This window comes from Branchiostoma lanceolatum, chromosome 3, assembly GCF_035083965.1.
Source record: "Branchiostoma lanceolatum isolate klBraLanc5 chromosome 3, klBraLanc5.hap2, whole genome shotgun sequence".
In the NCBI taxonomy this organism is placed as follows: Eukaryota; Metazoa; Chordata; class Leptocardii; order Amphioxiformes; family Branchiostomatidae; genus Branchiostoma; species Branchiostoma lanceolatum.
In genome coordinates this window covers 5309379-5321029 of record NC_089724.1, presented here as the reverse complement: position 1 = coordinate 5321029, position 11651 = coordinate 5309379, and the positions used below count along the sequence as shown (strand labels likewise).

Sequence of the window (11651 nt, the reverse complement as noted above, 5' to 3'; positions counted from 1 at the left end):
ATATCTACCCAATTCAGACTTGCAAGTCTGCCACGTAGTATTTTCAATAAAGTTTCAAGTTTATCCTGCTCTCTTGGTTGCTTTTGTAGCGACCGAAAAGCAGAGCAAAGCTCAGAAGACTGGCACGCAGGCTAACATGTTCTTACATTCCACTGACAGCTGAACAAAAGAACACAAAGTCACAACAAGCATTTAGAATCTGGGATTTTTTATCATTAGTCACATTCATTGTATTTAACCGAGACTCCTTTGTACATTTGGCATACATCTTATCACACGAGGGCAACTCAGGATGCTGGGGGGAAAAAGTAATAAAAAAAATCTAGTGTAATTTCATCACAATCAAGATTGACAACATCATTTGAATTGCACAACATCCATGACAATGGGTGAGCTGTATTGCAGTCGCTAAACTCTCTATGATTCAAAACAGAAACTGCAGAAACAACTTTTACCAACTTCCTGTAAGTTGTAGCTACAAGCATTACTACACTGTACATGTAAGTGTGCTGAAGTCATCATCTGTTCGATTCATTGTCATAAATGTTCAGGAAACAAAACTTTTGCCTATTACAACACAGATCAAAATTTCTATATCATATCTCTTTCCAGAAGTAGCACAACAATACGACGGTTTCGGCACAAGTGATTGGTGCAGTTCTTTTCTTGCTTAAAGGGAAAACTGTGCTGAGAATGAAAGTTGTGCGGTGAAGAAAGAATAACCATTTTGTTCTATCCCTCGTTTTACTTTGATGAACCCCCATTTTGGACATACATTTCCTAAAAGGAACAAGTCAACATGCCTACAACAAACATACATGTAAGTCTGACTAAAAATGCATACAGTTTTGTTTGATCCATTCATCTTTCTTGAAACATCCTTTAGTAATTTACATAGTTGAGCTTTATATTTTGCATGACAACGATCATCAGTATAAAGTGTACTGAATACATCACATTTTCTGCTACAGCTTGAAATTGGCCATTTTGTCCTCATTCTGTCAATATACATATATAATAAACAATTAAGAAGATTTCTCTTAGCTTGGGGTTTCCCCAAAGGACTTGATATTCTATGGGGACATCCGAAATTCGTTTTGGTATGGGATTTGATCATAAAATTTACATTTAGTAGGATGTACCATTGATTTGACTCACAACTTTACCATTATATCATGAATCAATGAGGTACCCCAAGCTAAATGTTATCTACAATATTCTTGCTTAAATTATTGCTGACCACAAAGTGTCATTATCAAAATTCCAAAAATTCTGAAGCCAACTGTCTCTGTGTCTTTTTTTTCACAAGTGCAGAAATATTTTGGGTGCATGTGTTTACAACCCATGACTTTATGATGGAATACCACTGAAAGGAGTCACATTTCCAAAAGTGTTCCTGTTTAAATCAGCTGGCTGAAGCATTGATTACTGTGAGTCTCAAAAAGTTTGTGGCAGAGGCCTGTGATTGGTTGGAACTGACATCTGAATCCTGGGCTGTGATTGGGTAAAACTGACATCTGAATCCTGAGCTGTGATTGGTTCGAACATCTGAATTCTTGACTGTGATTGGTTGGAACTGACATCTGAATCCTGGGCTCTGATTGGGTAAAACTGACATCTAAATTCTGGGCTGTGATTGGTTGAAGCCATCACCTGGGCTGTGATTGACTGTCCAATTTTCTACGCCCTTAAAAAAATGACAGAAAAATTTCTCATCCCCAGGCAATTTTTCTTGTATCATTCAGTAGACGGTAAAAGATCTAAATTTAGAAGTCAGCCCTAAAGAGACAAGTTAAAATATTCCATCACTTTCATAGAGTTGTAAAACATGTTGTCCAAATATTGAGAAAACACTGCTGCTATAAAAATATGATACTAATAGAAAACGTCTGATTTTGGTACAGAAATATCCCTGTCCTGTCAAGATTTAGGGTCACCATAGTCTGTATGTAGAAAAAGCAATACAAAAACTTGGTCTGCATTATTTTGCATATATTATACATGCATACTTTGGACACATTATCTAAATGTAACCACTGAGGTTTCGGTCACTTGTCATCCTGATATCACAAATATGAAAACTGTGGCTTTGTCTATCAATCAATTACACAACTTTGAGTGGAGAAAATAAAACAATTAATTTCCTTAATTTTCTTTGGGGGAGTTAATGCATAATACCTTTTCTTGGCTTATACAAATAGACTATGTAACAACATTGAAAAGTGTCAAAGGAAATAAAAGCGTGAGTGTAAACATATCAAAATGATGATCACATTAAAAACGTATACGTGTACGTAAACTACTATAACAGAAACAGTATAACAAACAAAAGAATAGTGATAGGTTTAAGGAAAAAAGGTGTGTGTTTTATCATGTTTTTACATCTGGACATGTATTACAGGACGTTAAGAGCAATGACATTTAATTGACTTCAACCGTTTTAGACATCTTAGTCATAATCTATTACATTTTAGAGAAAAAAATTGAATCAAACAAGGGTGAATTTCTACAATGTTCCATTGCATTGAGCAAAATGTATTACCAATAATTGGCCAATCAAACGTAATATCTCATGATGGAGTTTTCAAATTAAGAAGAAGGGAATTCATTGGTCAGGACAAATACACATATGGGTGCACATGTACTGGTCACTACTGTAACAGTACATTTTTCAGAAAAACCCTGGCTTAAAATGTGAGGGACACATCAAAAGCTAATCAATTTGTTTTACAACTTTTCAGGCACGTAATAGTGACACCCAAACAAAGATTGTTAATAGGATGAAAATATAAATGTCATGCTAGAAGCCAGTCAATTTTCAGAGCCTGGTCAACAGTGGTGACCAAATTCAAAGCCGAAAACAAAACTTTAGTTAAGGTCGTACAAATAACATTTTCCCCCAATTTGAAACAATAGCTGCGCAACATATTGTTACATAGCAAAAAAAGGTCACATTATTTTTGACATGAACGTACTATTTAACCTAAAAAATGCTGAAGGGTGTACAAGTTTTAAAAGAGTTGATAGAAACTTGCTACCCTTCAAAATATATCACTGACTAGAACTAGAGCTTGTATTCAATATCGACTGGGACAAATTGCATTGTCGAGTTGCTTACACAATGTATACATTTGGCCGGGCAAACAACCTAAATTTCTTCATATTTACAAGTACAATGTAGTCTTGAACTTTATAAATTGGATCAGGATTAAAATGACTTCCACAGTTACTCACAAAGTTGGACTGATACTTTACACATTAATGACAAAAACTTGCATCATCAATTAGCAATAAACAGGTCTGATTTACATATCTACACGCCGTCTCGCATACATTAGGACACTCACTTTTGAACAGGGTCAGTCTTATATATGTACAATATGCACAGTTGCAAACAAACAAATATTTGCTGCAAAATTATCGCTGGCAGTTTCATAATTTGCATTGAATTAATATCAATCAAATGTCTTGAAATTACTGTGAGGAAAAAAAGTTAATCCTAGTTAATTCTTTACAAGAAAGATGAGAGAATTTAGCGCCAGAATCTTTTACCTGGCAAAAGATTATGTTAACTACTAAATACAGTGCTGTATACATTGTACACAAACATTGGGAATGGCTTTATAAGGTACAGATTCCTTTCAGGTTTCAGGTTTTTCCACAAGTTTTAATTTAAATTGTTAAACAGCAAAAAAAAGCAGCATTACTGGTATTAAAGAAATGAACAGCTTTCCTACATTTTGTTCTTTTTTTTCACATCAAATGTTTACATGTATAAACAAATCACGAACTTACCGTCAAAGGTCAAAAGCGTACCAAATTCTTTTGTGGCACTTCACGGGATACGACTGGGGACTCTACGATTAGTTGCTACTAAAAATTCAGCAGTAGCAAAAACAAGTACTGGTATTTGACAAAAGCCAGTCACAACAAACTTACTTGTCTGGAAAAAAAGGAACATTCGAAGGGAAAAACTAGACACAGTATTTCGATGGGTTGTGCCACTCTGAGCTAGGGGTGGCATTTTATCTAAGGGTGATTCCATGTCACCTCATTCCCCCTTTTCTCTGTCGCTATTCTGGGATGCGACGCCCTCCTTCACTGATGATAGGACCTGAAAAGAACAATAAGACTTAGTCTCTTCTTAAACAAATTTCACCTACACGTCATCTCTGAATAGTTTTATCAGCTAAGGCCATGTTGATTTGATTATATTAATGACATTACGTTAACCCCAAAACTGATGCGAGCGTGCTAATGAAAAAAAAGGGTTGACAAAGAAAAATGTCATTATGACATCTACATGGTCAGGAAGGATGAACAAAACTAAACACGCCGAGTATGGTATACCGAAATATAGGTTCTTCATTCTTGTTTTTTCAAAACTTCTTCTTTGCCTTTAGAATCAACTTTGGCATACTACCAAATTAGTATCCATTTTCTGTAATATTTTTTTTTTCAATTTACAGCATGTATCTTCTTATATTGCAGCTGGTATTTACGATTTACAGTATGGCCGAAAACTTTTGTTTGTTGGAAACGGATGAAAAATAATGCGCGTGCAGATGTCACCCATATAATGATCAACATGGCCTAAATAGGTCAGAGAAAACTAATGGGAACACACATCAAACAAACAAACAGACCGAAAACAATACGTCCGTTTTAATGTAAAAAGACTTCACAACATCTACACACCTCTTTGAATTTCTTGTTCTTGGCCTGCATGGTGATGGCAGCAATGGACTGGAACAGTTTGTCGTCTGAGATGACCTCTGGCAACTTGGTGAGGAACTGCACTATCTGGATGAAGTCCATGTTCACCAGAATGTCCTCGTAATGAAGCAAAATGCCTGGAAAAGGAAATGTAAGCAAAATTCAACATTGTTGTCAAGAAAAATATCTCTGTAGTACTTTCACGTGAATTCTGGATAGGTGACTGTGGACTATCATCATGTTTCCAATTCAATGAATCCAAGGGTGAGCCCCAGCTTGGACATGCTGTAAGGGATTGCATTTATTATTTCAGATGGTGACGTAAAGCCGGTGGCCCTGTGTATGATGGAACTTCAGGCGTTAGCCTCAAGCTTCAAACCTCGCCAAAAGAACCAACACATTCATCGAGTAGAGTAGGGGTGACCCTGTGTAATTGGCTAAAAACACACCATAGCAAAGCTCCAATGCACTACATCTAGCTACTTGAAAAAAGCATCATGCTTCATCTCAGTTGAGGATGACTGCTACACCTTCAGCTATAACAACCAATAAGAGTTGAGACTCACCTAACGCCGTTCTAAACAGGAACTCCTCTCCGTCCCTACAGAACACGTCCCAGACTCGGCTGGCGACGTCCAGCGGCAGAGACTTGCTATAAAGTGTGAAGATCCTTCAAAAAGAGAGAGAAACAATGTTAGCTTGTAATACTGTAAGTTCATTCATGTCATACCTCGGCCGGGATAATGTTCGTTATAGATGTTACGAACCGGTCAACGTTTTTGGTATTGCACAGGCTTGAACTTGTATTGCAGGGGCTTCCATCAAATAATTCAAACGCACTTCACTTGCGCCAAATGCACCGCTGTCGAAAATTTGAATACCGGATTCTGACGTTTGAACTGATGTTGGTACAATTTTTGGTCAGGAGACACCAAATTTTCACGACTTCCGGCGAACTTATAATTCAACTATTTTTGGGTGGGTATGACATAAAAATCACCCTCAGCCCCAGCCCTCCCACAGGTTGTAATAATTCTGTAGTACAGTAGCAGTACAACGGAAATGCAAAAGTCAATATGAAAATGGAACCTACCAGTCTATGAGGTAGAGGTCAGGGGTCACCTTCCACTTCTGGAACAATGTGTACAGTTTGGGCAGGTTCTCCTCAAAGAACACCTCGTATGTGTCGAAGTATATCTTCATCTGGAGGAGACAACAAGCAAGGCATTAGAGATACACACAGTAGACTAAGTGTTGCTACATACATCATGTTTGTAATACTTTGTATCTAATAAAATCTTGCCTCGAGAACACAACATTGGTACATACAGTTTACTTTCTCCCTGCTTAAAAGGCACTTAATGTAAGATTAGGATGATGTTTGAAATTTCTAATTTCTTTACATACAATGTAGGAACTTGAATCAACCCTATGGCATAGCAAAACAATATCTGAGGAGTACAAATTCAACACAATATAACGAGAATCAGGAGATAGGAGACATCATCCATGATATTGCTTTGCAATACTGTATTGTGTATATTGGGAATAACACATCATCAAACACATCATAAATACACACATTAACACACATACACATAAACACACACACAAACACACAGACCAACTATAAACAAGGACCACCCATCCGTACCTGACCACTATCTACTCTGAAGAAGGCCAGCTGACACGGTTTGTTCAGGAGGTTAGAGAAACACACGAAGGCGTCCGCCGGCTCCATGTTCAGGATCAGGACTGCTGCCAGGAACGACATCCCCTGGACCTGGGAAGGGTCACAGAAAACAAGTTAGTATTAAAACAAGCCACCAAAAAATTAAGACCATAGCACGTCCAGGTCAAAAGATACAAAAATTGTTCTGCTGCAGTCCCATGGTCACATACCGGGGGGCCCAAAATCGACCTTGAATTTTGGCTTCACAACACCCGCCCACATACCAAATATCATTGTAATCCATCCAGAGGTTCTTGAGTTATGCTGACTACAATAGCCCGGAAACACACACACACACACACACACACACACACACACACACACACACACATAGACACGCCAAAAACAATATCTCCATTTTTCATGGAGATAATCAAAACTACTCTACATTATTACTACATGTTCACTACATAGGAAAGTTGGACACATACATGTACATATAACTTAATTGACACAATAAAAGTACAGGGACTTTTGTGATGTCTTTTCTCATTGCACGTATAAGTAACAGGAAACTCCAAGAGTTCATTCCTCTCCTTCCAACACCGGTTACTACCCAACCAGGCATTCAATGCTACAAGTTTAAATACATATACTGTACCACATCTGGCTGGTAACATACATTTGCAAATCTATGGAAAAATCTATGTGTATTCACGAACACAAATATGCATAAAATGTCGTCCACAAAGTTCAGGTTTGAATAGATGAGCGAAATACATTTGCAAATCTATGGAAAAATCTATGTGTATTCACGAACACAAATATGCATAAAATGTCGTCCACAAAGTTCAGGTTTGAATAGATGAGCGAAATACGTACATATCCCACGTCTGGTCGGTAACACACGTACGCCCCCAGAACTCCGTGCAACATGTCGTGGTATGGTCCGCCCTAAAAAAGGAAACAAACACGATTAAATGATATGTCGATGAGGGTTAGTCATCTTGGTAATGAGATACTTGATGCAAAAGTTACTCAAGCAACTGGATAAGTTTATACTGAAGATGCCTTTAAAGGCATCCAGAGCATTTTATGAGGCTTGAAAGCCCTAATAGACTGATCCTGACTGTCCATCACAATTAGTGGTTCGACCAATGAGAGAGTGACTGCATGTCCGTCAAATATTTGCATTTTTATGTTTTAATTTTGCATTTCTACGTTTTGACGGAGGTAGGCGGAGCTATGGTATCTGTGTATTCACACTAGGTGCGCGAAAGTAAAAGATCACCTGCAGCTTATTTTTGTGCCGCTTTTGAGCACTTTTGATAAGAAATCCGCACGCAAATGTGGTAAACAGTGGCATTAAATGTCAATTTCATAAAGATTACAGCAACTAAAATATTTCCAGTTTTCAAGCCTCATAAAATGCTCTGGGTGCCTTTAAGTCTGAGGAGGTTTAATTTCACGTCGGGAGAAAATGGAGTGCTCACGGAGGTCTTTATTTCACTGTTGAAACAACAGGTCATAGTCTTAGTTAAAACATTGTTGGACCTCAGATTCTGTTCAGTCAATGATGAAAGACTGCGGATGCTGTCAGTGTCTGAAATGTCTAATTGTTTATAAACATTTCCAGAATGGATTAAATGATAGATATGTACATGATTGCACTAAAACAACAATGCAGGATCCATTTATAATTGTCATGTAGTTGTGTGGCTTCCAACTATTTACATCAAATATATCATATGCCAAAGATATTCTTCAACTTCAAGATACCAGTCTACTAATCTCCAAGCAGATGTAGGGTGTAGCTTAGTGTGTTTTGTGTTTTGCATGAGTCTTTCTAGTGGTCCGCGTGAAACACTGGGGAGACCCAACATCTGCTTGGAAATTACCAGGCTACAAACTACAGGTAAAATCAAAGCAATCCAGCAGTTCTGACATCAGACAGTCTTGAAGAGAGCATTCTGAATGTCTTGAAGATGTTGATGAACTTAAAAGACAAATTTTCTGTAGACATGGTATAGAATAGATTGCAAGACACAACTGTTACAACAAACAATTGCTAGTTTGAAACATACTCATAAGTTGTGCAACATGGGAAAATGGGACAGTTACAGGATAGTCAAGAAGACTAGGGATGAAAAGATCCACAGACTATGGATTGTGTCTACAGCGATTGTGTCAGACGGCTGAAGAAGACTGAGTGAGTCAGTTGAAATTTTGGTGAGCCCAATTTGGAGAACAGTTTACATGTATCTGTTCATGATGTCTGTCACCTGTAAACTGAGAGCAGGAGTGTTTACAGGTACAGGTAAATTGCAGACAGAAATTGAACTGTCTTACAGTAAGGGTACATGTGTATCTGTGAAATACATACAGTATTTTGTGAAATAGTCATATGAATCTTATACAATGTAGTCTTGAACCTATATGCATAATGTTTCAATGTTAAATATGCCTTTTCAAGAGTATAAGAGCTTTACAAACTGAAATTTACCATTTTCACGACAGTGCCTTTGTCCACTATTTCTTCCTGTTAGGCCAGAAAACAGTGTTAGTCGTCTTTCTTTTTTCGGTGACATTTCAGTGGACAAGTCATGACACAGGGCATTCCAACTCATGAAGCATACAAGTGAAATTTGAAGTGTTAATTCATTATCTTTTTCTTTCAATTAAGTCTATGAACATGAAAATCAATTTCCTTCAAAACTTGCTGTTATGGTTGATCAGATTAAGTAGGAATGCCCCAGTACACATCCGTGATTGGCTAGTTAGGTGCTCCTCAAATTACCAATCAAATTGCAGAAAAAATTATCATCAGAATCTGATTGGTTGAAATGAAACGGGGAAAATTATGGCACTTTTTTTTCGAATAATTGGCACTTATCTTAGAATGCGGGGTGCTTTGATTTGTAGTACACTTGTCAATGTGTCTTTCAATTCAAGGGTGGAGGGGCATGTATAGGGGACTACACAAGTCAAGTCCCTTTTTGCATGCCCTGGCTTTTTTGGTGTTTTTATATTGATGAGCATATTATATGATTTTCAAATCAACAGGTGAAAAATTAATACTAAACAAGGCCAAGTAAAATAAATGCTGTGTTTCCTGTTACCGGACCGACCCTAAATGTTCTTGGTTTGGCCGCTCATGAGAGACAAAGCCCATAAAATTTGTGGTAATTGTCTATGAAAACACTGCAGCATTTCATCATCATCTTCTGTGTTCTGCTACTGCAGTCATCTGAACATCCTGCAGCTGCAATCAGTCTTTGTGGTGGAAAAGCAAATCTCAACCTACTGATCCTATCTTTTCACGTCCGCAACTGGAAACACACAATGAATTTTGCTTGGCCTAATTAAATTAGGTGAGCATTAGTTGGTAGATGTTTAAGTGCGGAAGACACAAAGAACGCACCTTCTGGAAGATACAGAGATGAGGGAAGGTTCTGCTGATGTCCAACTTGATCAGCTCCACACTGTCCTCCCTGTCCCAGTCTGCTGGTGACGCATCTATGAAAGTGAGAAATAGCACAACAACATATTTAACAAGAAGCCAAGCAACAGCGCGTTCGCTCTGCATTTGGGAGGTCGTGGGTTTAAACCCCGGCCAAGTCATACCTAACTAAGTCTTCACAAATGGTACATACTGTACATGTATTTCTTCTGATAAAGGATACACTTTTTTGACATTACAAGTTGTCGTTTCAGGTCGAAGTAAGATAATGACGTGTTGACCCCAAATTATGGTTACGTTTTCCTGAAAATTCCATGGCTGTGCAAATGTAGATGAGGCACTATATGAACAATCTTTAGGACTTTATTTAAGGGTGCCGCACAATACGGGGGTGTGGCCACGTATTGGGGATACTCCGGCAAAAATGGTGCCGTTCTGGTTTTTCTGCCGACTATCTCAGCTCGCATGGAAGGGTTGGCGATGAGTCCCGAATCGGGGGTGCACACTTTATTAGAAGAAATACGTTAACTCCTTTCTCTTCTTAGCACTCTGCATTTACGAGAAAGAGTATAGGAGTTGAACATACACCACTACCAGTGGACTATCCCCCTGCTGTAGTGATTGCAAAGCTGGGTGGCCAGGGGTTATAGAAACGGAGATAAGCATCGTTCCGTAAACCAAAAAAAGGTGTGGGAAGAATTATAACTTTTAAACTATCATTTAACATCATTCAGACAAAAAACGTAAACTCTGTCTACCTTACCTATGGCAATACATCCCACCAAGTCCTGCCACCCTGAAATGAAGGACTGTCCAACTGCGAGGTATTTTGAGAGTAACAGAATTACAGAATGGAAGGTTTTGGAAGCCTACCTTCGTCAGACTCCGGCCCTGACTCACACAGCAGCTTGATTCTGTCCTTGGCACGCGCTCGGAAGATCTCGTACAACTCTGGAGAAGTCAGAACAAGGAAGTGTTTAAAAAACAACTTGGCGACATGACATCTGGCGTAATGTAAGGTCAGTGTGTAATCAGAGTCTATCGATAAAGTAGTCATATTTTAATGTTGTTCCCCTTTAAATTCTGCTTCAAGAAAGAAGTGAGGATTTTATTACTCTTTGCAATTACTCTTGAAACAGTCCGACGTTTCAGACAGCATCCGCTGTCTTTCGTCAGTGACTAAAGATAGGACAGGAAAACCAGATTTTATACCAAAAATCAGTTAGTAATGCCCTGAGGAAGGTGGCAGCTCAGGAAGCCCTTGTAAATATGTGGTTGTGAATAAAGAACATTGTTCTTCTTACCATAAGTAATGTTGAGGTCGTTTCCAATGGCCAGTTTCCAGACCTTCCCTCGTATTGACGGAGGTAACCCCTGCCACCACAACTCTTGTGCTTTTCTGGACTGTTTCCTGTAAAGGTGGACGAAGAAAGAAAGTTCCAAAAGTCAATTAAGATTCCCCTGATCAACTTCCAGTAATTGTTAGAGGCTGAAATTGCACATATGTAATAACATATCTCTAGACTATAGGTCACACGCCTATTTTCTTTTCTGAACTCAAAACAGTTTCTCTTTTACGAGTGTTAGTGTTTGATAGTTGAGCCAGTTGAATGGAGAGCTGTCATTTTGGGTTCTAAAAACATTGTGTTCATTAAAGGTTTTCCTAGACTCCTAGAAAATTTGGAACTATGGAACACTGTTACTACCTGTATAGTCAAACCTGCCCAAGAAGACCATTCAGTGGACCGATAAAATCTCGTCTATGTGGACAGGTGGTCACTATAGAGGGATTCTTAACGCTTG

The 11651-nt window shown here is 38.3% G+C and overlaps 1 protein-coding gene across 2 annotated transcripts in view; it reads right to left on the bottom strand.

The window, feature by feature from the left end:
- Positions 1-191: 191 nt before the first annotated feature.
- LOC136429823 (TBC1 domain family member 14-like) overlaps positions 192-11651 on the bottom strand; it is a 37707-nt gene continuing 26247 nt past the window's right edge. Inside the window, exons 6-15 of one of the 2 annotated variants that reach the window (XM_066419818.1) lie at positions 11153-11259; positions 10722-10799; positions 9810-9904; positions 8892-8927; positions 7271-7342; positions 6371-6499; positions 5810-5919; positions 5283-5386; positions 4699-4853; positions 192-4114 (exon numbers count right to left, since the gene is read on the bottom strand). In XM_066419818.1, coding sequence (XP_066275915.1) covers positions 4052-4114; positions 4699-4853; positions 5283-5386; positions 5810-5919; positions 6371-6499; positions 7271-7342; positions 8892-8927; positions 9810-9904; positions 10722-10799; positions 11153-11259 — 949 coding nt within the window. In that variant the 3' untranslated portion in view covers positions 192-4051. The remainder of the gene's footprint in view (positions 4115-4698; positions 4854-5282; positions 5387-5809; positions 5920-6370; positions 6500-7270; positions 7343-8891; positions 8928-9809; positions 9905-10721; positions 10800-11152; positions 11260-11651) is intronic. The other variant, XM_066419819.1, reaches the window with a different exon arrangement.